The sequence below is a fragment of the Cebidichthys violaceus genome, unplaced genomic scaffold (genome assembly GCF_023349555.1).
Source record: "Cebidichthys violaceus isolate CVI_PGR_0920_01 unplaced genomic scaffold, fCebVio1.0.p SCAF_2, whole genome shotgun sequence".
In the NCBI taxonomy this organism is placed as follows: Eukaryota; Metazoa; Chordata; class Actinopteri; order Perciformes; family Stichaeidae; genus Cebidichthys; species Cebidichthys violaceus.
Window position 1 is genome coordinate 1,919,163 of NW_027176372.1, and position 27,280 is coordinate 1,946,442.

The window sequence follows — 27,280 nt, forward strand, 5'->3', positions numbered from 1 at the left end:
GGCGAAGGCCCTATTGTAATTCAAAGAATTATTATTATTAGGGCCCGAGCACCGACGTAGTCGGAGCGGAGGACCTATTGTTATTCTAATGTTTTTTATTATTATTGTTATTATCGTACCAGTTTCATCACAATCCAAAGACCTTTGTGATTAAAAGTTATCAAAAGCTTTATGTTTGATGGAATGGTGTAGCTGTGGCGTGGCGTTCATTTTATGCGACTCCCATTAAACTACGTTTTCAGGCTTTGTATTTTGACAAACTCCTCCTACAGGGTTTATGCGATCAACATCAAATTTGGTCAGGACAATTTAAAGACCTTTGTGATGAAAATGTATCAAAATGGTGAGTTTTCATTGAACGACCTTGACATGGCGTGCGCCCACTTTGCTCACATTTTGTGCCATTCGCTATGAAAGAGGGAGTTGTTGTAACTCAGAGGTACATTGTCCAATCTGCCCAAAATTTGTTATGCATAATGCTATTTCAGGCTTGAGCACATTTCCATGCCAAAATGTTCTCAAAGTCATAGCGCCACCTACTGGCAAAAGGAAATGACACGTTTTATACTTTGATGTACTCCTCCTAGCCAGTTGATCTGATGGACCTCACATTTTCTGAGGAAAGCCTTGAGACATTGATGATACTTCATCATGAAGTTTTCGTTAAAATATGTTGCCATGGCAACGCATTATTCACCGTGAAATGGAAGCTCAGTTTTCTGTGGCTTAGGATGAACAAATAGTCATGGAACTTTGCACATGTGTCAAAGGTGATAAACATAAATAACTAATATGGGGTTTTGCCTTTTCTTTTAGAAATTGCCTTGACAGCGCCCCCTACCAATATTCAAAAGAGCAGCCCCAGCGGTACATTTCACCTAGCTGTATGAACTTTAGTAGACACATGTAACACATTGAGACTTAAAAAAAAGTCTCTTGAGACTATGCCCTAAATTATACTGGAAGTCTGCTATTTTGATTTTTGTTGGAATTTTTTCCATTCATTTTTGACCATTTTTAGGCGCTATACTTTCCTCCTCCTAGGGAATTTTGCGGATCCAATTCAAATTTGGTCAGTACTATCTAAAGACCTTTGTGATTAAACGTTATCAAATTCTTTTACGTTTGATTGAATGGTGTAGCCGTGGCGTGGCGGCCATTTTACGTGACTCCCCATGAAACAGCAAGCTGATGTATCTCCACTGGACTTGTTCAAATCTGTCCCAAACTTGCCATGCTTGATACCAGTTATGGCCTGAGGATGTCTACAAGCCAATTTTCCATATAAGTCAAAGCGCCACCTCATGGCGAAAGGAAATCTGTGTTATTTGACAAACAATATCCGATTCACATGTAATTTACATGATGTTGTCTACACTTGATATAGACCCTAAAAGAGCACTTGTTGTAGAGCAACATAATGCATGTTTGCATGTGTTCTCTAGCGCCACATAGTGGATTCAGGAACTAGTAGAATATTGGTGTAGCCCTTGTTAAAAATGTATTCAGACATCAGGATATAAATAGTTTTCTAAAACCAAGTTAAAACTGTACAAGTATGGGTAAAAATAGATATGGGTGGATAAAATGTATTTCAATAAGAGACTCATAAGCTTTACAGTTCAAAAGTTGCAGTTCATGCAAATGAGCATAGTTTGTTTGATAAGTACATGATTCAGAACGTGTGTTCTCCCTAACAGCCTAACTTGTGTAGCAGTATGATATGTCAATCTTTGTTTTGACTTTGTTTAATTGGCTTGTCCTGAAACTAACAGCCAATCCAAGCCCATTCTCATGTAGAGGGGTGGGGCTTAGTCGTATGCGGCCAGGTTCAGTGTGTTGGAGAAATGGAGAAGCGAATTATCACCATCAAGTGAATAGTGACTATTGTGAGAGTGCAATAATGTTCATAACTTAATGGCTGACGACCAGTTATCCTATGGTTTGGACTGTTGTGATGTACAAGAGGTAAATACAAGTTTGTGAATTGTTTTCTATACTGTGACTAAATGTTATAGTGTAAAACAAGTTACTAATCGCGATTAGCCGTTAGCATTAGCATAATAACCGTTAGCTTTGCTTTCATACTGTTAGCTGTGCATTTGAAACCAGTTGTTAAGCCCCAGCCTATTTCTAGACCTCAGCTCGAAAATAGCATACCCATACTACAATGAGTGTAGTGTTGCAACTGTAAGGGCTATTTTAATACGTTCGGTAATAAAATAACCCTAACACTTGTGAGATGTGTTAATATGTGTAAATATCAGTAGATATGTTACTGGTTAAGAGTAAATTAAGATGGCACACAGCACAAATTGAAAATTCTAACTTTCTCCTGAAAAAAAAGCAATTTCAGGATATTTTTTTTTAGAAATCATGTAGATCCAAGCTTTCAAGCTGTCCCAGATCATAGAACTATATGTCTCTATTCACATTTTCACTTAGATAAAGTGAAGCATTCATAAGCTAGAGAGGATACAGTACAGAAATTTCAGGCGAGGATTCCAATATTTACACATGTTGCACAATGTGTGTTAATTTAACTTTATGATGTACCAAACTATATATTTCACTTGTATATATCACTAATGGTGTTCACTACATCTAAATAGAGCAGTTTGGGCTTTATTTGAAGGCCCTAAGCCCTTTCTAAGCCCTTTCTAAGTCTCTGTGTTCATTCAACTTATTCAGATCCAGCCCTCTCTCTCTGTTCAGGGCTGCAGCTCAGCCCCCCTTTCTCCGATTTTCGCCATTGAGCCCTCCTATAAGCCAATAGAATTGCAGGGAATTGAAAGTTAGATGATTGACAGCAGTGATAGCCAATCAGAATCAAAAACGTCCCATCTGATGTCAGATCTGAAATCCAATTTGCTGAGACTACATCCCTCCCAAGAAGCCGAGCAGCGTCGGAGAGACACGAATCGAACGGATTCACACGGAGCACATGCAGTTGGACATACAGAGACGTGGAAGTACAGAAATATTAATTTTTTTCGCTGTGATTAGACCAAAAGTGAGTACAATATTCGATAAAGCTGTGTGACTTTTTTGTGCTTGATGCTGAATATCTCTGCGATGGTTTACCGGGGAGAGAAATGGAGGATATCTCCGTAATCTGCGTCAAGCTGACATGCTTTTTCATGCATTTTTCGTAGCTAGCACGTAGCAGCTGTTTTCTCTGGTCAGGTTCAGTGATATTGAGTTATGATTTATGATATTTTGTTATTTGTTTGCTTGGCTGATGGGAGTTGTGGCTTGGTTCATGTTGTTCCCAAGTTTCTGATGTTTTTCCAGAACTATAACATCATTATATTCGTTCTTCGTGGGTTCTTTGGCAGTCACTTTGTACACTAAACTCTGTACGTTTTATGTACACTTGCGTCCAAATGGGGGACCTAGGGGCTTAAGCTATTGCTAGATCACCATGAAGTAGTGTATGGACTTGTTGCTTAGATGATTTATTTGATTCAGGAGACGGACGTTGGACTGTGACTAAATGTTACAGTGTAAAACAAGTTGTGTTGCTAATCGCGATTAGCCGTTAGCATTAGCATACTAATCGTTAGCTTTGCTTTCATACTGTTAGCTGTGCATTTGAAACCAGTTGTTAAGACAAGCTATTGCTAGATCACCATGAAGTAGTGTATGGACTTGTTGCTTAGATGATTTATTTGATTCAGGAGACGGACGTTTGACTGTACGAGAGAATCAGGAATGCTCATTTGGATAGATTTATTTGTAACTTGGGATACTCAACTCATGGAACTTTGTACATATGTCATAGGTGATGCAAATACAGATTTCATGTGGATTTTTGGCTTGGCCGTTATAAATTGCCTCGCTAGTGCCCCCTGCAAATTTTCAACAAAGCAGCCCCAGCCCCATGTATGAAATTTAGTAGGCACATGTACCACATGTAGATTTAAAAAAAGTCTCTTGAGACTATGCTGTAAAGCTTGTTGATAACCCATTGCAATAGGAATATATGGACCAATGAATTTCATAGGGGCGTTGCCTTTTACAGCAATTCATATAACTTCAAAACCATGTGGCCTATCGTCACGAAATCTGGTGTGTATGTCCACATTGTGTTCTGTAACAAACACTCAAATTTTTATTCCATACAACCACTCAGGGGCGATACAGTAATACTCCCATTTTTTGCATTTTTAGGCATTTTTCATCGTTTTCAGGCGTTGTACTTTAACAAACTTCTCCCACAAAATGTATGCGATCAACTTCAAATTTGGTCAGGGTGATCTAAAGACTTTAATGATGAAAATTTGCAAAAATGGTCTACTGACATTGAACGACCTTCGTTTTATGTGGCGCCCATGTCACGCACATTTCGTGCCGTTCGCCACGAAAGAGGAAGTTGTTGTAACTCCAAGGTACTTTATTCAATCTGCCCCAAACTTGTTATGCGTGATGCTGGTCCAGTCTTGAGCACATTCCCATGCCCATATTTTCAAAAAGTCATAGCGCCACCTACTGGCAAATGGAAATGACAAGTTTTATACTTTGATGTACTCTGACTAGGAAGTTACCCAGATCAGTCTTTAATTTGGTAAGGTAAGCCCTAAGACATTGATGATGCTTCATCATGAATATTGTGAGTTGATGCAAAACGCTGTTGCAGTGGCAACGCGTCATTCGCCATGAAAAATTAAGCTTATTTTTATGTGGCTTAGGATGCTCAACAAGCCTTGGACCTTTACACAGGTGTCATAGGTGATGTAAATAAATATTTAATTTGGCTTTTTGGCTTGACTGTTTCAAATTGCCTCGATAGCGCCCCTTACAAATATTCAAATACGCAGCCCCAGTGCTACGTTTGACCTACATGTATGAAATTTGTTAGGCCCATGTATCACATGGATACTTAAAAAAAAGTCGTTTGGGACCATGCTCTAAAATTAACAGGAAGTCGGCCATTTTGATTTTTGTGTGAATTTTCCCTTGATTTCTAGTCATTATACTTTAACGAACTCCTCCTAGGGAATTAATCAGATCGACTTCAAATTTGGTCAGTACAGTCTGAAGACCCTTGTGATGAAAAGTTACTCAAAGATTGTTATTTCGTGAAAGGCCGTTGCCGTAGCGATGCATTATTCGCCATGAAAAACGAAGGTGTTTTTGAGCGACTAAACATGCTCCAACCAGAACCAAACATGGCAGACACATTTAAAATCATGAATGTAGTTTTCTAATGTGATTTTAATGTTTCAGATTGGCAAGTTGGCTCAACAGCGCCCCCTACAAAATTTTGCCGATGCAGCCCTCGAAATACGTTTGACCTAGATGTATGAAATTTAATAGGCACATGTATCACATATAGACTTAAAAAAAAGTCTCTTGGGACCATACTCTAAAATCAACCGGAAGTCGGCCATTTTGATTTTTGTGTGAATTTTCCCTTGATTTCTATTCGCTATACTTTAACAAACTCCTCCTAGGGACTTTGTCAAATCCACTTCAAATTTGGTCTGTACAATCTAAAGATCTTTGCAATTAAAAGTTACTCAAAGCTTTACGTTTGATGGAATGACATAGCCGTGGTGTGGCGGCCATTTTACGTGATTCGCCATTAAACAACAAGCTGATGTAACTCCACTGGACTTGCTTAAATCTGTCCCAAACTTGCCATACTTGATAACAGTCACTGCCTGAGGATGTCTACCAGCCAATTTTCAGTCAAAGTCGTAGCGCCATCTACTGGCAACAGGAAGTCAGCGTTATGTGACAGACGGAATCCGATTTACGTGACATTGACATGTGGTCTGCACTTGATGTAGAGCAACGTAATGCATGTTTGCGTGTGTTCTGTAGCGCCACATAGTGGATGCAGAAACTGGTGGAATATTTGCACTACATAATTTCCAGCATCGCAGAGTCCAGCGGGAAAAATATGTTAAACTCCGGGACGCGTTGTCCGATGATCAAAGACATTTGCGGCCGCGTCTGCCGGCGTCCCGCCAGTACCCCCGAGACGCGGGAAGGTGCGAGGGCCCGTCCATCGCTGCTTGCAGCTTTAATTCAACTTGTTTTACCCCTTCTTGCAGTTTTTGAACAATATGTTCCAAGTTTCTTCCTTTTTTCCATAAAGCCCCATCATCTGCAAATAATGACCTTCCAATATCTGGTGAGACCGTTCCAAAGATGTCATTTATTGCAATTGAGAATAGTATAGGACTTACCACACTCCCTTGTGGAGTCCCATTTTCTACCTCATATTTCCCCGACCTTTCAGCTCCTACTTTTAACTGGATAATTCTTTTATTTAAAAAGTCCATTATCCAATTAAACAGTTTTCCCTTGATTCCCATTAAATGCATTTTTTTCAAAAGACCTTCCCTCCATAGCATATCATAAGCCTTTTCTTCACCAAAAAACACTGATGCCACAGTTTCTTTATTAACCTGTGCCTTTCTTACCTCATCTTCTAGACATAAAATTGAATCCAAGGTTCCCCTACCTTTCCTAAATCCACTCTGACACCCTACTAATATCTGTTGTTTCTCTAAATAATACATTAATCTTTTGTTTACCATGCGTTCCATAAGTTTACATATATGTGATGTTAGAGCAATTGGTCTATAAGACCACCAGAGCTCCAGCCTGCTACTGCTGAAAAGGAATGAGGGATAATTAGCAACAGGATACAGCTGTGCCAATTAACCCTGGCACTGTTCCCCTGAACCACTCCAACAGACCTCTTCCCTGCAGCTGAGCACAGACCACGCCCACGACCACAACTACACAGAGACACAAAATGACTACAAAGAGACACTGAAAGACTACAAAGAGACACTAAATGACTACAAAGAGACACAAAAAGACTACAAAGAAACAAAAAGTTACTTGAATATACTATACTATACTTGATAAATATACTATATATAAACAATATACTTGAAAGACTCAATGTTCATCATTAAAAAAACAAAAGTTTAATTGAATGACACTTAAAGAACCAAACCTTTTTTTAATTTTTAGGAAAATAACTGCTAAAGTAATTTTTTTTTTCAACACTTCTGATGTTGACTTTTTTAGAGCATTTGGTATTTTTCAATACATTTCATTAATAATAATAATATGTTATTTTCTGATCCTCTCTGAAGAATCTGGATCAATACTGATCAATGATTTTAAATGTATTTACAGTGACAGGATTTTCACAAAAGTTTACAAAAGAAGATGAAACCAAAATGAAAGCCACTCATGTTTATGATGAAAATAATGATTCATTGTGTTTCGATATAAGAAACTCTGTGTGTTGTTTTGTGTGTTTGCAGTCTGTCAGACTGTGAGATCACAGAGGAAGGCTGTTCTTCTCTGGACTCAGCTCTGAAGTCAAACCCCTCCCATCTGAGAAAACTGGATCTGAGTAGAAACATCCTGGAGGATTCAGACGTGAAGCTGCTGAGTGGTTTTCTGGAGAGTCCACATTGTAGACTGGAGACTCTGAGGTGGGTTCACTGTCTGCTGCTAGTGCAGCACCTTCATGTTTCATCAATAACTATTTGATTTATCTACGTATAGATCCATAAAGTGATACATTTTCTGGTAAGATTTAGGAAAATAACTATTAAAGTAATTTTTAAAAATAAACATTTCTGATACTGACTTCTTTCAAAACATTTAGCTTTTTCTTTTTTTTCTGATCCGCTCTGAAGAATCTGGATCAATACTCATCAATACATTTTGTAACAGATGTCTCAAAGTTCTATAAAGCATCATCCATTTCACATCTTTCATCAACCTGTTGTGCTCCAGGTTCATTTGACCATTTGCTTTGTGATCAGTTTGTCCTGAAAGTTCATATTCTATTTGAAACAAGTCATGAATTCTCCTGACTTAAGCTGCTTTCACACGTCTGCTGCCACGCTGCAGGAAACCCTGGTGAAGTTGAGTTCCCATTTAAAAGATGAACACATCTGATTGGATTATGAACAGACTGTTTCTCTTCATCATTTCTTCTTCATGCAGATTGAGTTACTGCAGTTTGTCAGAGGTCAGCTGTTCTTCTCTGCTCTCAGCTCTGAAGTCTGAAGTGATCTACTGCATACAAGTTCATGGTGGTGTTACCAACATGTGACTGTGGGATAACAATGTCTACTAGTGTCTCTGCTCATATGCGTTTGGAAATAATGGTGTAAACTGAATGGTGAACTGACCACTATCCTGCTTAGGATCAAAGTGTTGGATGGCTCGTCCAACCAACATGAACATCCTTTGGCCCACCTGCTTTCAGGGAACCAGGACGGTTTAAGTCGTGCTTTTAGTTTGTTAGAGCAATCTACTACACTGGAATAACTTGTAGTAGGGCTGGGCGGTATCACCAAAAATGTATATCACAGTATTTTCTAAGATTATACCGGTTTCACGGTACATCACGGTATTTTTTTTTCGCGTTAATGCATGAACTAATTAACGCCAAAAACTGCCGGCAAGCGGTGAACAGCTGTTTGTGAGGCGTCTCTTCCGTCACCTCCTGCTTCCTTCACCTGCATTCCCCTGAGTCCTAAGTTCCTCCAGGTACAGCTTCTTATCACCCTCTATGTGCCAACGTAACGTTACATTTATAACAAATACCACACATAATACACTCTAATCAGCGTTGCATATGTGTCCAACCAAAATACTCCAAAAAGCAAAAAAAAAAAAATTTAAATTATTTTTTAGAGTTTTTAAAGTGTTTTTGTTTGTAATATGTATAATAAGCATATCATTTAGTTATCACTACTGATAATTTAACAAACATAAAAACATGACGTAGATAGGTTTGCAGTTTTCAAGGTGTACATTTCAGATTGCATCTATGAACACATGAACATAACTCACGTGTTCTGCTGAGGTGACGTAAGTCGCTCGTGTTTCCACCAGCGGCATCAACAGTGGCTCCAAACTCGCAAAACGTCGGATTGTTCTAAAACCAAAACCCTTCCAGACAGCAGACACAGCTCCTCTCCTGGGCTCAGACTCTACTGGTTCATCTCCGGTCTCTCTTTGTTCCTCCTGCATCGCTCTGTTCTGTTCTTTAAGTAACGCGACGGAGCCTCTCCCAGCTGTTAGCAGACTGTTGTGCTAACGGGCTAGCTACCGAGCTGTACCCAGCATGCTGTTCGGCGGTTAAATTGTATAAATGTACAATTTTTAGTGTTACAAATTGTTTATGTGTCACAAACTGTTGTGTGCCGTGGTGTTGTCCTGTTAAAGAGCGTTAATTGTGGGTTATTAATTGTTGTGTTATGAAGTTATAACCATAACTTAGGGTCCTTCTCAATACATAAGTAGCTCCAACCGTAGCTAATGTGGAGAACGTTAAGTTTTGCTTCCTGTTGAACAGTAATAGCAGTTATTTCGTCTATACCGTAATGACGGTATATGAAAAATTCATATCATATGGGGATATTAAAACCGGCATACCATCCCATCCCTAACTTGTAGCCCACCTTCTCAATTCAATTGTAGTTTAGGGCCTTCATATCATACCCGTTGCATGGGAGGTGAATTGGAGAGGGTGTACAATAGCCCCAGTTAATTGAATGACTGTGACTGAGGTGCAGAGAGGCCTGGTTAGCTGATGATACAGCTATACTGTCCTGTGAGTTCAAACTCACATGTATTCACATGTAGCACTGTTTAGCCCTTACTTTCTATGTTGACATACATTACTTTATGACATGAATATTTAAACAGTCAACATTTGTTATAACACCAAAATTGTGACCCACAGAAAAATAAAAAACACAATAATAGTACCCGGGATGTGATAGTCAGTGTGATGTACCATGACGTTGGCGCGCTTGTTGGAGCTCATTTGAATCCTCAAGGAAAAGTTGTGGTCAGTACTCACTGTTCCTCGGTTACTCAGAGAGCGGTAGATAACAGACTTGGTAAACCCTGGGTCCAGCAGGAGGCGCTGTGATGAGAGGAACATCTGTCCTGCGTCTCTGTCCCTCGGTTGCAGCGTAGTCCTGAGCACATCTACTACAGCAGCTTGTGGCAGCACTCGACACACACTAGCCAGAAATTCACAAACCTCAAATGAGTTTCCTATGTTGCTACTACAAAGATCTGTGTCATCATATGTTTATCTCCCAAACTCACTCACACACTCGGTGAAAAACAAAGGGGTTTTCCTGCGCACATAAAAGAAGATGAAACCAAAATGAAAGCCACTCATGTTTATGATGAAAATAATGATTCATTCTGTATTGATTTAAGAAACTCTGTGTGTTGTTTTGTGTGTTTGCAGTCTGTCATACTGTGAGATTACAGAGGAAGGCTGTTCTTCTCTGGGCTCAGCTCTGAAGTCAAACCCCTCCCATCTGAGAGAACTGGATCTGAGCGGAAACATCCTGGAGGATTCAGACGTGAAGCTGCTGAGTGGTTTTCTGGAGAGTCCACATTGTAGACTGGAGACTCTGAGGTGGGTTCACTGTCTGCTGCTAGTGCAGCACCTTCATGTTTCATCAATAACTATTTGATTTATCTACGTATAGATCCATAAAGTGATACATTTTCTGGTAAGTTTTAGGAAAATAACTATTAAAGTAATTTTTTAAAATAAACATTTCTGATACTGACTTCTTTCAAAACATTTAGCTTTTTCTTTTTTTTCTGATCCGCTCTGAAGAATCTGGATCAATACTCATCAATACATTTTGTAACAGATGTCTCAAAGTTATATAAAGCATCATCCATTTCACATCTTTAATCAACCTGTTGTGCTCCAGGTTCATTTGACCATTTGCTTTGTGATCAGTTTGTCCTGAAAGTTCATATTATATTTGAAACAAGTCATGAATTCTCCTGACTTAAGCTGCTTTCACACGTCTGCTGCCACGCTGCAGGAAACCCTGGTGAAGTTCAGTTCCACATTTAAAAGATGAACACATCTGATTGGATTATGAACAGACTGTTTCTCTTTATCATTTCTTCTTTATACAGATTGAGTTACTGCAGTTTGTCAGAGGTCAGCTGTTCTTCTCTGCTCTCAGCTCTGAAGTCTGAAGTGATCTACTGCATACAAGTTCATGGTGGTGTTACCAACATGTGACTGTGGGATAACAATGTCTACTAGTGTCTCTGCTCATATGCGTTTGGAAATAATGGTGTAAACTGAATGGTAAACTGGCCACTATCCTGCTCGGGGTCAAAGTGTTGGATGGCTCGTCCAACCACCATGAACATCCTTTGGTCCACCTGCTTTCAGGGAACCAGGACGGTTTAAGTCGTGCTTTTAGTTTGTTAGAGCAATCTACTACACTGGAATAACTTATTTCACTGTAAGAATGATTTTAAATGTCTTTACAGTGACAGGATTACCACTAAATGTCTGTTTACAAAAGAAGATGAAACCAAAATGAAAGCCACTCATGTTTATGATGAAAATAATTATTCCTTGTGTATCGATATAAGAAACTCTGTGTGTTGTTTTGTGTGTTTGCAGTCTGTCAGGCTGTCAGATCACAGAGGAAGACTGTTCTTCTCTGGGCTCAGCTCTGAAGACAAACCCCTCCCATCTGAAAGAACTGGATCTGAGTTGGAACAACCTGAAGGATTCAGGAGTGAAGCTGCTGAGTGGTTTTCTGGAGAGTCCACATTGTAGACTGGAGACTCTGAGGTGGGTTCACTGTCTGCTGCTAGTGCAGCACCTTCATGTTTCATCAATAACTCTATTTGATTTATCTACGTATAGATCCATGAAGAGACACTAAAAGACTACACAGAGACTTTAAAAGACTACCAAGAGACATTAAGAGACTACTGTGGTAGTGGGCGTGGTCTGTGCTCGGCTATAGGGGAGAGATCTGTAGGAGTGGTTCAGGCTCCAGTGTAGCTGACTCTGTTACTCGCGGGTCCTCAACACACCACACCGTCTTCAGCAGTTAAGGTTTACTCAAACCTATTTTATTTACAAACTTAAACAAAACTTCACTCTGCCGTGCGCTCTCTCCTGCCGCCTGGCTCCTCGGAGCGCACTCAGGCCAGTGTGCATCAATCAGTCTGACTCTCGTGGGCTGGTGTTCCTCTTCCTCTTTGGGTCTCACCGGCCACCAGAGCTTCTTCTTCTTCTTCTTCTTCTTCTTCTTCTTCTTCTTCTTCTTCTTCTTTGGTGTTTAACGGCAGCTTGCATTCGTTTTGTTGCAATACTGCCATCTTCCGGTTTCAATCAGTTCCTATGTTCCCAACTACTAAACTTTCCCCATCAGTCCCGTTGCCTGCAAAAAGTTTGTAAAGCACCTTCTTCCCAGATTACTAGATCCCCACTCCAGTATATCATTCAGCTCTCTTACTCTCATCCCTAGTCTTTGCATTTCTCCCAGCATGCCCCTCCTTTCTGAGCTGTGTCTACTACAGGAGGTGATAACATGTTGCACAGTTTCTGGTGCCTGGCAGTGCTCACAGAGACCGGTTGGATGTTTCCCTGTCATGTGTAGTGTGCTGCGCAGATTGCTGTGCCCTATTCCTAATCTTGCTATTGTAATTTCTTCTCTCCTGTTGCTTGTCCTACCCAGCCAGAACTTGTCTTTGATACTTTATGTCTTTCCCAACACGCCTGTAATATTTTTTTAGTTGGATGATTATCTTCATGACCTCTCAGATTTATCCAATAATTAACCAACAGTTGTTTGCTGCGAAGACACAGTGGCATTTCTCCTGTCTCTACTTGGATGGCGCACACAGGTGATGTTCTTACTGCCCCAATACAAACTCTGAGGGCCCTGGTCTGGATAACATCTAGCAGTTTAACTGTGGTTTCTGATGCTGAACCATATGCTATACTACTATAATCTAATCTGGATTGAATTAGAGCTTTGTAAATGTGTATCAGGGATGCAACCTCTGCTCCCCAGTCCAACCCTACCAGACATCTCATTACATTTATAACTTTTTGACATTCATCACTAACATTTTTTATGTGGTCTTTCCATGTTAATCTGCTGTCAAAGTGTACTCCTAAAAAACAAAATAACTCTACTATTTCTAACTTGTTTTCATACAGATTCAGCTGAGAGTTTCTTCTAGTTCTCCGTCTCGTAAAGAACATTACTTTTGTTTTTTTCCGATGAGAATTTAAATTCCCCATTTCTTCCCCCATATTTCAACTTGTTTTATCCCTTCTTGCAGTTTTTGAACAATATGTTCCAAGTTTCTTCCTTTTTTCCATAAAGCCCCATCATCTGCAAATAATGACCTTCCAATATCTGGTGAGACCGTTCCAAAGATGTAATTTATTGCAATTGAGAATAGTATAGGACTTACCACACTCCCTTGTGGAGTCCCATTTCCTACCTCATATTTCCTCGACCTTTCAGCTCCTACTTTTAACTGGATAATTCTTGTATTTAAAAAGTCCATTATCCAATTAAACAGTTTTCCCTTGATTCCCATTAAATGCATTTTTATCAAAAGACCTTCCCTCCATAGCATATCATAAGCCTTTTCTCCATCAAAAAACACTGCTGCCACAGTTTCTTTATTAACCTGTGCCTTTCTTACCTCATCTTCTAGACATAAAATTGAATCCAAGGTTCCCCTACCTTTCCTAAATCCACTCTCACACCCTACTAATATCTGTTGTTTCTCTAAATAATACATTAATCTTTCGTTTACCATGCGTTCCATAAGTTTACATATATGTGATGTAAGAGCAATTGGTCTATAAGACCACCAGAGCTCCAGCCTGCTACTGCTGAAAAGGAATGAGGGATAATTAGCAACAGGATACAGCTGTGCCAATTAACCCTGTCACTGTTCCCCTGAACCACTCCAACAGACCTCTTCCCTGCAGCTGAGCACAGACCACGCCCACGACCACAACTACACAGAGACACAAAATGACTACAAAGAGACACTAAAAGACTACAAAGAAACACTAAATGACTACAAAGAGACACTAAATGACTACAAAGAGACACTGAAAGACTACAAAGAGACACTAAATGACTACAAAGCGACACGGAAAGACACAAAAAGACTACACGTAGACACAAAAAGACCACAAAAAGTCCACAAAGAGACAAAAAGTTACTTGACTATACTATACTATACTTGATAAATATACTATATATAAACACTATAATTGAAAGACTCAATGTTCATCATTAAAAAAGCAAAAGTTTAATTAATTCACACTTAAAGAACCAAACCTTTTTTGAATTTTTAGGAAAATAACTGCTAAAGTAATTTTTTTTTTAACATTTCTGATGTTGACTTTTTCAGAGCATTTGGTATTTTTCAATATATTTTATTAATAATAATAATAATAATATGTTATTTTCTGATCCTCTCTGAAGAATCTGGATCAATACTGATCAATGATTTTAAATGTATTTACAGTGACAGGATTTTCACAAAATGTTTACAAAAGAAGATGAAACCAAAATGAAAGCCACTCTTGTGTATGATGAAAATAATTATTCATTGTGTATCGATATAAGAAACTCTGTGTGTTGTTTTGTGTGTTTGCAGTCTGTCAGACTGTGAGATCACAGAGGAAGGCTGTTCTTCTCTGGACTCAGCTCTGAAGTCAAACCCCTCCCATCTGAGAAAACTGAATCTGAATACAAACAACCTGAAGGATTCAGGAGTGAAGCTGCTGAGTGGTTTTCTGGAGAGTCCACATTGTAGACTGGAGACTCTGAGGTGGGTTCACTGTCTGCTGCTAGTGCAGCACCTTCATGTTTCATCAATAACTCTATTTGATTTATCTACGTATAGATCCATAAAGTGATACATTTTCTGGTAAGTTTTAGGAAAATAACTATTAAAGTAATTTTTTAAAATAAACATTTCTGATACTGACTTCTTTCAAAACATTTAGCTTTTTCTTTTTTTTCTGATCCGCTCTGAAGAATCTGGATCAATACTCATCAATACATTTTGTAACAGATGTCTCAAAGTTATATAAAGCATCATCCATTTCACATCTTTAATCAACCTGTTGTGCTCCAGGTTCATTTGAACATTTGCTTTGTGATCAGTTTGTCCTGAAAGTTCATATTCTATTTGAAACAAGTCATGAATTCTCCTGACTTAAGCTGCTTTCACACGTCTGCTGCCACGCTGCAGGAAACCCTGGTGAAGTTGAGTTCCACATTTAAAAGATGAACACATCTGATTGGATTATGAACAGACTGTTTCTCTTCATCATTTCTTCTTTATGCAGATTGAGTTACTGCAGTTTGTCAGAGGTCAGCTGTTCTTCTCTGCTCTCAGCTCTGAAGTCTGAAGTGATCTACTGCATACAAGTTCATGATGGTGTTACCAAAATGTTACTGTGGGATAACAATGTCTACTAGTGTCTCTGCTCATATGCGTTTAGAAATAATGGTGTAAACTGAATGGTGAACTGACCACTATCCTGCTCGGGATCAAAGTGTTGGATGGCTCGTCCAACCAACATGAACATCCTTTGGCCCACCTGCTTTCAGGGAACCAGGATGGTCTAAGTCGTGCTTTTAGTTTGTTAGAGCAATCTACTACACTGGAATAACTTGTAGTAGGGCTTGGCGGTATGACCAAAAATGTATATCACAGTACTTTGTAAGATTATACCGGTTTCACGGTACATCACGGTATTTTTTTTTCGCGTTAATGCATGAACTAATTAACGCCAAAAACTGCCGGCAAGCGGTGAACAGCTGTTTGTGAGGCGTCTCTTCCGTCACCTCCTGCTTCCTTCACCTGCATTCCCCTGAGTCCTAAGTTCCTCCAGGTACAGCTTCTTATCACCCTCTATGTGCCAACGTAACGTTACATTTATAACAAATACCACACATATTACACTCTAATCAGCGTTGCATATGTGTCCAACCAAAATACTCCAAAAAGCAAAAAAAAAATATTTAAATTATTTTTTAGAGTTTTTAAAGTGTTTTTGTTTGTAATTTGTATAATAAGCATATCATTTAGTTATCACTACTGATAATTGAACAAACATAAAAACATGACGTAGATAGGTTTGCAGTTTTCAAGATGTACATTTCAGATTGCAGCTATGAACACATGAACATAACTCACGTGTTCTGCTGAGGTGACGTAAGTCGCTCGTGTTTCCACCAGCGGCATCAACAGTGGCTCCAAACTCGCAAAACGTCTGATTGTTCTAAAACCAAAACCCTTCCAGACAGCAGACACAGCTCCTCTCCTGGGCTCAGACTCTACTGGTTCATCTCAGGTCTCTCGTTGTTCCTCCTGCATCGCTCTGTTCTGTTCTTTAAGTAACGCGACGGAGCCTCTCCCAGCTGTTAGCAGACTGTTGTGCTAACGGGCTAGCTACCGAGCTGTACCCAGCATGCTGTTCGGCGGTTAAATTGTATAAATGTACAATTATTAGTGTTACAAATTGTTTATGTGTCACAAACTGTTGTGTGCCGTGGTGTTGTCCTGTTAAAGAGCGTTAATTGTGGGTTATTAATTGTTGTGTTATGAAGTTATAACCATAACTTAGGGTCCCTCTCACTACTTAAGTAGCTCCAACCGTATCTAATTCGGTTAATGATATGTTTTGCTTCCTGTTGATCAGTAACAGCAGTTGTTTCGTCTATACTGGAATGACGGTATACGAAAAAATTCATAACATACGGGGATATTAAAACTGGTATACCGGCCCAGCACTAACTTGTAGCCCACCTTCTCAATTCTATTGTAGTTCAGGGTCTTCATATCATACCCGTTGCATGGGAGGTGAATTGGAGAGGGTCTACAATAGCGCCATTTAAGGGAATGACTGTGACTGAGGTGCAGAGAGGCCTGGTTAGCTGATGATAACGCTATACTGTCCTGTGAGTTCAAACTCACATGTATTCACATGTAGCACTGTTTAGCCCTTACTTTCTATGTTGACATACATTACTTTATGACATGAATATTTAAACAGTCAACATTTGTTATAACACCAAAATTGTGACCCACAGAAAAATAAAAAACACAATAATAGTACCCGGGATTTGATAGTCAGTGTGATGGTACCATGACGTTGGCGCGCTTGTTGGAGCTCATTTAAACCCTCAAGGAAAAGTTGTGGTCAGTACTCACTGTTCCTCGGTTACTCAGAGAGCGGTAGATAACAGACTTGGTAAACCCTGTGACCAGCAGGAGGCGCTGTGATGAGAGGAACATCTGTCCTGCGTCTCTGTCCCTCGGTTGCAGCGTAGTCCTGAGCACATCTACTGCAGCAGCTTGTGGCAGCACTCGACACACACTAACCAGAAATTCACAAACCCCAATGGGTTTCCTATGTTGCTACTACAAAGGTCCGTGTCATCATATGTTTATCTCCCAGACTCACTCACACACTCGGTGAAAAACAAAGGGGTTTTCACGCGCGCACAAAAGAAGATGAAACCAAAATGAAAGCCACTCATGTTTATGATGAAAATAATGATTCATTGTGTTTCGATATAAGAAACTATGTGTGTTGTTTTGTGTGTTTGTAGTCTGTCATACTGTGAGATCACAGAGGAAGGCTGTTCTTCTCTGGACTCAGCTCTGAAGTCAAACCCCTCCCATCTGAGAAAACTGGATCTGAGCGGAAACATCCTAGAGGATTCAGGAGGGAAGCTGCTGAGTGGTTTTCTGGAGAGTCCACATTGTAGACTGGAGACTCTGAGGTGGGTTCACTGTCTGCTGCTAGAGCAGCACCTTCATGTTTCATCAATAACTATTTGATTTATCTACGTATAGATCCATAAAGTGATACATTTTCTGGTAAGTTTTAGGAAAATAACTATTAAAGTAATTTTTAAAATAAACATTTCTGATACTGACTTCTTTCAAAACATTTAGCTTTTTCTTTTTTTTCTGATCCGCTCTGAAGAATCTGGATCAATACTCATCAATACATTTTGTAACAGATGTCTCAAAGTTCTATAAAGCATCATCCATTTCACATCTTTCATCAACCTGTTGTGCTCCAGGTTCATTTGAACATTTGCTTTGTGATCAGTTTGTCCTGAAAGTTCATATTCTATTTGAAACAAGTCATGAATTCTCCTGACTTAAGCTGCTTTCACACGTCTGCTGCCACGCTGCAGGAAACCCTGGTGAAGTTGAGTTCCCATTTAAAAGATGAACACATCTGATTGGATTATGAACAGACTGTTTCTCTTCATCATTTCTTCTGTATGCAGATTGAGTTACTGCAGTTTGTCAGAGGTCAGCTGTTCTCTGCTCTCAGCTCTGAAGTCTGAAGTGCTCTGAAGTGATCTACTGCATACAAGTTCATGGTGGTGTTACCAACATGTGACTGTGGGATAACTATGTCTACTAGTGTCTCTGCTCACATGCGTTTGGAAATAATGGTGTAAACTGAATGGTGAACTGACCACTATCCTGCTCGGGATCAAAGTGTTGGATGGCTCGTCCAACCAACATGAACATCCTTTGGCCCACCTGCTTTCAGGGAACCAGGACGGTTTAAGTCGTGCTTTTAGTTTGTTAGAGCAATCTACTACACTGGAATAACTTGTAGCCCACCTTCTCAATTCTATTGTAGTTCAGGGTCTTCATATCATACCCTTGTTGCATGGGAGGTGAATTGGAGAGGGTCTACAATAGCCCCATTTAAGTGGATGACTGTGACTGAGGTGCAGAGAGGCCTGGTTAGCTGATGATACAGCTATACTGTCCTGTGAGTTCAAACTCCCATGTATTCGCATGTAGCCCTGTTTAACCCTTACTTTCTACATTGACACATTACTTTAACACATGACTATTTAAACAGTCAACATTTATTATCACACCAAAATTGTGACCCACAGAAAAATAAAAATCACACAATAACAGTACCCGGGATGTGATAGTCAGTGTGATGGTACCATAACGTTGGCGCGCTTGTTGGAGCTCATTTGAATCCTCAAGGAAAAGTTGTGGTCAGTACTCACTGTTCCTCGGTTACTCAGAGAGCGGTAGATAACAGACTTGGTTAACCTTGTGACCAGCAGGAGGCGCTGTGATGAGAGGAACATCTGTCCTGCGTCTCTGTCCCTCGGTTGCAGCAGTCCTGAGCACATCTACTGCAGCAGCTTGTGGCAGCACTCGACACACACTAGCCAGAAATTCACAAACCCCAATGAGTTTCCTATGTTGCTACTACAAAGATCCGTGTCATCATATGTTTATCTCCCAGACTCACTCACACACTCGGTGCAAAACAAAGGGGTTTTCCCACGCGCACGCTGGCTCTCTTCTCCCAGCTAGCGAAGCCGCTAGCTTGTTAGCAGCTAAGTCCAGATGCAGCGATGACCTCAGCGGCACTTAAAAGTTTTACCGACCCACCCGGCTTCCAACACGGCTAACTTTCTGGTATTATTGGACCATACACGGCTACAAAAAACTCCGGTTCTAACTCCATCAACTAAGAACAATAACACACATTTTCTGAACTTATAACTAGTGCTTCATCTCTCTCTATCTTCACCCGCTTTCCCTCTTTTTCTCTCTCTTTCTCCACTTCGCGCTCTCCGGTCGTTAGTCCCGCCCCTCTAAGAACCCGGTAGGTTACTAAAAAGTCTCCTCTGATTCTCCTGATTGGCTGGAAACACATTGACACCTGACCAACCAATACAGGAAGGACACGAGAGGTTCAAGGGCAACTCAGACTGTAGGACACTTAAAAACTTTTCCAAACTATATTTCTCTGCCTATAAACACAAATGCAAATGTACTGTTTTACAGATGTTTCAAAGAAGATATTTAAACAAATTATCAGGGCGCTACACTTATTTCACTGTCATAATGATTTTAAATGTCTTTACAGTGACAAGATTTTCACAAAATGTCTGTTCACAAAAGAAGATGATACCAAAATGAAAGCCACTCATGTTTATGATGAAAATAATTATTCATTGTGTATCGATATAAGAAACTCTGTGTGTTGTTTTGTGTGTTTGCAGTCTGTCAGACTGTCAGATCACAGAGGAAGGCTGTTCTTCTCTGGACTCAGCTCTGAAGTCAAACCCCTCCCATCTGAGAAAACTGGATCTGAGTAAAAACAACCTGAAGGATTCAGGAGTGAAGCTGCTGAGTGGTTTTCTGGAGAGTCCACATTGTAGACTGGAGACTCTGAGGTGGGTTCACTGTCTGCTGCTAGTGCAGCACCTTCATGTTTCATCAATAACTCTATTTGATTTATCTACGTATAGATCCATAAAGTGATACATTTTCTGGTAAGTTTTAGGAAAATAACTATTAAAGTAAAATTTAAAAATGAACATTTCTGATACTAACTTTTTTTCAAAACATTCAACTTTTTTCTGATCCGCTCTGAAGAATCTGGATCAATACTCATCAATACATTTTGTAACAGATGTCTCAAAGTTATATAAAGCATCATCCACTTCACATCTTTCATCAACCTGTTGTGCTCCAGGTTCATTTGAACATTTGCTTTGTGATCAGTTTGTCCTGAAAGTTCATATTCTATTTGAAACAAGTCATGAATTCTCCTGACTTAAGCTGCTTTCACACGTTTGCTGCCACGCTGCAGGAAACCCTGGTGAAGTTGAGTTCCACATTTAAAAGATGAACACATCTGATTGGATTATGAACAGACTGTTTCTCTTCATCATTTCTTCTTCATGCAGATTGAGTTACTGCAGTTTGTCAAAGGTCAGCTGTTCTTCTCTGCTCTCAGCTCTGAAGTCTGAAGTCTGAAGTGATCTACTGCATACAAGTTCATGGTGGTGTTACCAACATGTGACTGTGGGATAACAATGTCTACTAGTGTCTCTGCTCATATGCGTTTGGAAATAATGGTGTAAACTGAATGGTGAACTGACCACTATCCTGCTTAGGATCAAAGTGTTGGATGGCTCGTCCAACCAACATGAACATCCTTTGGCCCACCTGCTTTCAGGGAACCAGGACGGTTTAAGCCCGACGGACCCGAATTCGGGTCCGCTGTAGCATTTACCATCCAAAAATGTCCATTTATGCATGTATTTATGAATATGAAAAAAAAAAAAAAGGAAAAAAAAAAATCTAAATCTGCTTAAAACAAACAATCTAAGACATTCTTACACACTCCAAACACCCTTCTACACAAATAGTGTACGCAAATAAAAGATTTGTCACAAAATCACGTATTTCTAGTCATAACTCGCTCTTCTCCGAGTTAGCATAACAAAGCTAACGGTTAGCATAGGCATCCGAGATAGCAAAAAGCACGAGCATTCGACACACATTCCAGAACTACCATCAGATTGTCTCTCCGGTAAACCCTCACAAGGCTGTGAGCAAACAAACACCAGAAACACAATGCTTAATATCCTTCAAAATCATCTAAAGCTCCTTACCTTTTCGTTGTTCTGCTGTATATTTCCGCTTATTTCCGTCAACAATATTTCTACGTATTTCCGGTGCGTCTCTGAAATGTCCCCGTGCAGAAACAAGGGCCCAATAACAAAAGGACCGTGGGGCGATGGGTTTGAATTCCGGCGAAGTTGTGCGCACGGTTCAGGTGACGCGCCACCGTTTTACTCCCTACTGGCTAACGCTTCTGTCTATCAAAATCACGAGGAGTTTGTTAGATTCTGTGGACTCAGACGCTTCTAAGGCGGGTCCATTGACTGAAATCGACCAACCATAGGCTAAGCTAGGAGACCTGGAGTGGAAGCCAGATGAGAAAATCCCATGGATGACAGACATAAACAGGCTCAGAGAGGATCCAGGCTCTCGAAATGATGCCAAACTGCTGCATATGATAGATTGAACACTATTAGTCATAAAAGAAGTGAAATATATAATTATATACTCTATAAAATTACAATGGAACAGCTGGAACCAAATTACATTTTGGTTGACCTTGGCTGAAATCTCTGCACTCTAATCTCTCTAGCTCTTGAATGCTTCACTTTATCAAAAAAAACATTGTTCAGAGAGACTTTCAACCCATTGGGCTATGATGTGGAGAGGTTTAAAGCTTTCAACTACAACATTAAAAAAATATATCTTATCAAAATTGGATTAATTTATAATCGGAGATAAAGAATTTAAATTTGTGCTGTGTTCCATCTTAATGTTCTCTTAAGTCGTGCTTTTAGTTTGTTAGAGCAATCTACTACACTGGAATAACTTGTAGCCCACCTTCTCAATTCTATTGTAGTTCAGGGTCTTCATATCATACCCCTGTTGTATGGGAGGTGATTTGGAGAGGGTGTACAATAGCCCCATTTAAGTGGAAAAACTTTTCCTAACTATATTTCTCTGCCTATGAACACAAATGCAAATGGACTGTTTTACAGAAGCCACTCATGTTCATGATGAAAATAATTATTCATTGTGTATCGATATAAGAAACTCTGTGTGTTGTTTTGTGTGTTTGCAGTCTGTCAGACTGTAAGATCACAGAGGAAGGCTGTTCTTCTCTGGGCTCAGCTCTGAAGTCAAACCCCTCCCATCTGAAAGAACTGGATCTGAGTAAAAACAACCTGAAGAATTCAGGAGTGAAGCTGCTGAGTGGTTTTCTGAAGAGTCCACATTGTAGACTGGAGACTCTGAGGTGGGTTCACTGTCTGCTGCTAGTGCAGCACCTTCATGTTTAATCAATAAATATTTGATTTATCTACGTATAGATCCATAAAGTGATACAAACATACTACAAAAAGAAATTAAAAGACCACAGAGACACAAAAAGACTGCAAAGAGACATTAAAAGACTACCGTATTTTCCGCACTATAAGGCGCACCGGATTATAAGGCGCACCTTCAATGAATGGCCTATTTTAGAACTGTTTTTATATATAGGGCGCACCGGATTATAAGGCGCATAGAATAGAAGCTACTACAGTCAAACGTTTGACTGGGGTTGCGTTATGCATCCACTAGATGGAGCTGTGCTAAAGGGAATGTCAACAAAACAGTCAGATAAATCATTCAGTCAAACTTTATTGATTTTTGATTTCATTCACAATACGGTAACTTAAACGTAGAGGGGAACTTTTCCCTGATTCAGTAAACACGTAAAAGAAACAGTCTGATACCACTAAATCAAACGTTAGTGCATTCACAATATAGTAACTCTCGAGCGGTGTTTACCGCTATTACTTCGGCGACGCCCCTGACTACGGTAGCCGTAATGCTGCAAGCGGTGCGGCTTTGTAGTTTACCAGTCGTACTGAAACATTTTGACAGAGCGCCGTGTACAACCAGTATGGATCAACCAATTAACCAATTGATCCATATATAAGGCGCTCCGGATTACAAGGCGCACTGTCGTTTTTTGAGAAAATTAAAGGCTTTTAAGTGCACCTTATAGTGCGGAAAATACGGTACTGTGGTAGTGGGCGTGGTCTGTGCTCGGCTACAGGGGAGAGGTCTGTGGGAGTGGTTCAGTCTCCAGTGTAGCAGACTCCGTGTTGTTCGCGGGTCCTCAACACACCACACCGTCTTCAGCAGTTAAGGTTTACTCAAACCTATTTTATTTACAAACTTAAACAAAACTTCACACTGCCGTGCGCTCTCTCCTGCCGCCTGGCTCCTCGGAGCGCACACAGGCCAGTGTGCATCAATCAGTCTGACTCTCGTGGGCTGGTGTTCCTCTTCCTCTCTGTGTCTCACCGGCCACCAGAGCTCCAGCCTGCTACTGCTGAAAAGGAATGAGGGACAATTAGCAACCGGTTACAGCTGTGCCAATTAACCCTGGCACTGTTCCCCTGAACCACTCCCACAGATCTCTTCCCTGCAGCTGAGCACAGACCACGCCCACTACCACAACTACAACACAACACTAAATAGACTCGTTGGAGATGAACTGCGCCTCGCCTAGAAAGCAGATGAGAGCAGGCGGAATCAGAAGGGGGCATTGACAAAAAACTGCGTAAAAGTCGAACCGTTTCCAGCCGCCTGCTTCTTCTTCTTCTTTTGTTTTTTATGGCGGTTGGCAAACAGCTTTCGGGTGCATTACCTCCACCCACTAATCTGGAGTGTGGACTAAGGACTTTAATACGACAACCAAACAAAAATATATACATAAACATATATCTATATGTGTGTAAATAAATAACTACAATCATGAAATGTACAACTTGTCTGGCTTCATCCTGCTGTTGGATGGATTACTGAACAGGCCTACTGGGCACAGGCCCAGGGGCCACAGAAGTTTACAAGAGAAGATGAAACCAAAATGAAAGCCACTCATGTTTATGATGAAAATAATTATTCATTGTGTATCGATATAAGAAACTGTGTGTTGTTTTCTGTGTTTGCAGTCTGTCAGGCTGTCAGATCACAAAGGAAGGCTGTTCTTCTCTGGGCTCAGCTCTGAAGTCAAACCCCTCCCATCTGAGAGAACTGGATCTGAGGGGAAACATCCTGGAGGATTCAGACGTGAAGCTGCTGTCTGATCTTAAGGAGAGTCCACATTGTAGACTGGAGACTCTGAGGTCAGTAGAGGGTTGGAGTCAGTCTGTGCTGGTTTCTGCAGTATTGTACCAAACACAGATCCACAGGCTTGTTGTGATTGTGTTTAAGTGGATGCGTTGTTGTTCACGTCTACAGGAAGTGAAGCTTACTAACAGCTGACGGCATCACCAGATGTTTAAAGACAGTGGTCCTCACTCTGAGATCAGTCTGACTGAAGCCTGCACATCACTGGCTCTCACTTCATAGAACCAGCGTTACATGTAGCCAATCATCAATCATGGCTGAAATAAGCACTCGTGCTGCTTTGTACAAGTTGAGGAAGTCCCAGATATCTGAAACCAAACATCATGTCTGGTTCATAACATCATCTGGAGGCTGTATTCACTGTATCTGTCCAGACACTCGTCAGCTGGTTCACTACAGCTGTATGAACCCAGAATGAACAGATTCAGCTGTGATTTCAGTTCAACAAACATTCAAAGGATGCTGAAATAACTATATAATAATGTTGATTTGTAAAAAGTCTGAATTCATGCTTTGTCAGGTCTGTCCACAAGATGACAGGCAAACAACTGTTAAAGTGGTTGTTTTCTGAATGAAGTTTGGATCAATAAATGCTAGGCTATGCTAACATTGTAGCTGCTCCATCATCTAGGCATAAATAGGTCAGCGTGGTTATTGTTTGTACCATAGACAGTCTGTGGTTCATACTCATACATTTATACACATAGTTTGGTCTCTGTATGAGGTATCATAGACCTCTGGGTGAACACAGATGGATACAATATGTTTATCCTCCATTTCTGATTCAACACCATCAGGACGTCAGTGATGAAGGAGGAGAAGCTCACCGCTGAAAGGCTTTAATGACACAGCCTCACGTGTATTTCTTACTCCGTTGGAAATATTTAAATTTGCATCGCGTCTTTTGGCTCAAATTTATGTCTATTAGCGACTTTGCATTTACTTTGTATGTAATCGCGTGGCGTGAAAAGTCCGCTTGATGTTTGTTGTGAACGCAGCATAACAGGGTTAAATCCATCTTTACAGTGAGCAGTGAACACCTCTCTGGTTCTGCAGTCATGATACGTTCAGGACTCTCAGCACTTTATTTCAGTGAAACCTGCAGAGTCAACAGACTGGAGGCCCAAAGTGTCTGCAGGTGTGTGAGCTTGGAGCTCAGTGTAGTTAACATGAGAGCTGAGAGGAAGCTGCTCTTTCTACTGGATGTGCTGCGTCACTGACTGACGGCTGATGAAGGGAGTCTCTGTAAACACTCGTTCATCTCTTCTCTTGTCTTCTTCTTCTCTCATCAGATGGAAGTCATTTCTGTCACTGAGTCCTGATGATCCAGAGAGCATCTGGAGACTAGAGACTGCTCCACCACCTCGACCTGGATTTTATTGAGTGTGCCAAACACCTGAAGACTTTTAAAAGACTAAAGTCTGACTCCCTCTCACATATAAAGACATTGGGCCTCATATAACAACAGATGTACTCTTATTTAAGGCCCGAGGACCTTTTGAAATTCTACTGATTATTTTTGTTAGGGTTCATATTTGTTGTCTGCCACTTCAGCTCAAACTCCCGTGAGCTGGAATGAGGTAGAAAAATGAAACTTGGAACAATAACTGGAAATGATGTTCATGTGCTTCTCAGGAAATATGACTCCAATCAGCCACATGGTGGCGCTGTAATGAATGTCCCAAAATGCAATTTTTTAAAAGCCACGACCCCTCACACCAGAAGTCATTGACTTGAAATTTGACACCCATGTTCAGCTCAGTCTGCTCTACAAAACAGCCTTTTGGACCGTGTACAGATGTTTGCTATCTCCTCCTAAACTCCAATCTCCACAAAACTTGCAGAAATTGTCCACAAGAGTGACTGAAACAAACTCTGAAAGTATTTTTTAACTCAGCCACCAGGGGGCGCTACAAATCCAAAACAGGTCATATCATAACATAAATCAGACTATAAATCCCATCATCACAAAACTTGCAGGATTTGTTTCATGATAATGTTCAACCACATTTGTAAAACTATTGTGAAAATGTTCAGTCATTTATCGATGTGATATCTGATATGCTTTGTGAACCATAATCGGTTCAGATGATTTAATGAGATAATCTTGGTTTGACATTCTTTGCTCTGATCTTTGTCAGTCAGCAAAGGAAACAGGATGTAAGGTCAGATGATGTAACCATGGTAACTGTTTAGGAGACACCCTGACTGATGTTCCACCAGGAAGACCAGACAGGAACCTTAGAAATAAGTGCTAACCTAAAGAAGTCTGTCATGAACTGTAAGACTACGTAAACAGCTTCATCCAATGATTTACTAATGTTTAGTTGTGGACCATATATGGACCAGGAGGTTAAAGATGTTCCAAGTAAAAAGGTAGAAATAGGAGGAGACTACAAACAATGAGTCTTTTTGACGAGGCTTATTTGGTGATTTGAACTTTTGAATATTGAATTATTTGCTTGTCATATTATACATTTTTGCAACTTTTAATCTCCTTTTTATTGTAATAAACAAATAAAATTGGTTTGTATTTTGTACATTCCAACTACAGTCCAGTGTTGCTGGTCTCTGAGGGTGTCTGCGTAGTCTCCATAAGGTCAGAGAGCTCTTCTCTTGGGAGAGCATTTGAAGAGCATTTTAGGACCCAGGTTTCTCCACTGGTCATTTGCTGATTTGGACAGGGAGATGTGTGGGTAGGAATCATCAACCAGGAACACACGCTGTTGTGCAGGTGTCAATCTCACTGAAACAGCGTTTTTCTTCGTGGACCAAAACCGAGTAGAACACAGGAGAGGATCATTCAGGCACTGATAAAATATATCAGGGCCATGGGACACATGTGCGGTGCAATGTAAGTGTACTGGAGACATAACAC

General features: G+C 40.3%; 1 protein-coding gene across 3 annotated transcripts in view; it reads left to right on the forward strand.

The window, feature by feature from the left end:
• LOC137875105 (NLR family CARD domain-containing protein 3-like) overlaps positions 1–26,955 on the forward strand; it is a 41,045-nt gene extending 14,090 nt beyond the window's left edge. For all 3 annotated transcript variants that reach the window (XM_068714075.1, XM_068714074.1, XM_068714076.1), the window contains 9 exons: positions 7,296–7,469; positions 10,262–10,435; positions 11,459–11,632; positions 14,485–14,658; positions 17,454–17,627; positions 19,911–20,084; positions 22,343–22,516; positions 24,225–24,398; positions 25,695–26,955. In XM_068714075.1, coding sequence (XP_068570176.1) covers positions 7,296–7,469; positions 10,262–10,435; positions 11,459–11,632; positions 14,485–14,658; positions 17,454–17,627; positions 19,911–20,084; positions 22,343–22,516; positions 24,225–24,398; positions 25,695–25,785 — 1,483 coding nt within the window. In that variant the 3' untranslated portion in view covers positions 25,786–26,955. The remainder of the gene's footprint in view (positions 1–7,295; positions 7,470–10,261; positions 10,436–11,458; positions 11,633–14,484; positions 14,659–17,453; positions 17,628–19,910; positions 20,085–22,342; positions 22,517–24,224; positions 24,399–25,694) is intronic.
• The last annotated feature ends 325 nt before the right edge of the window (positions 26,956–27,280 follow it).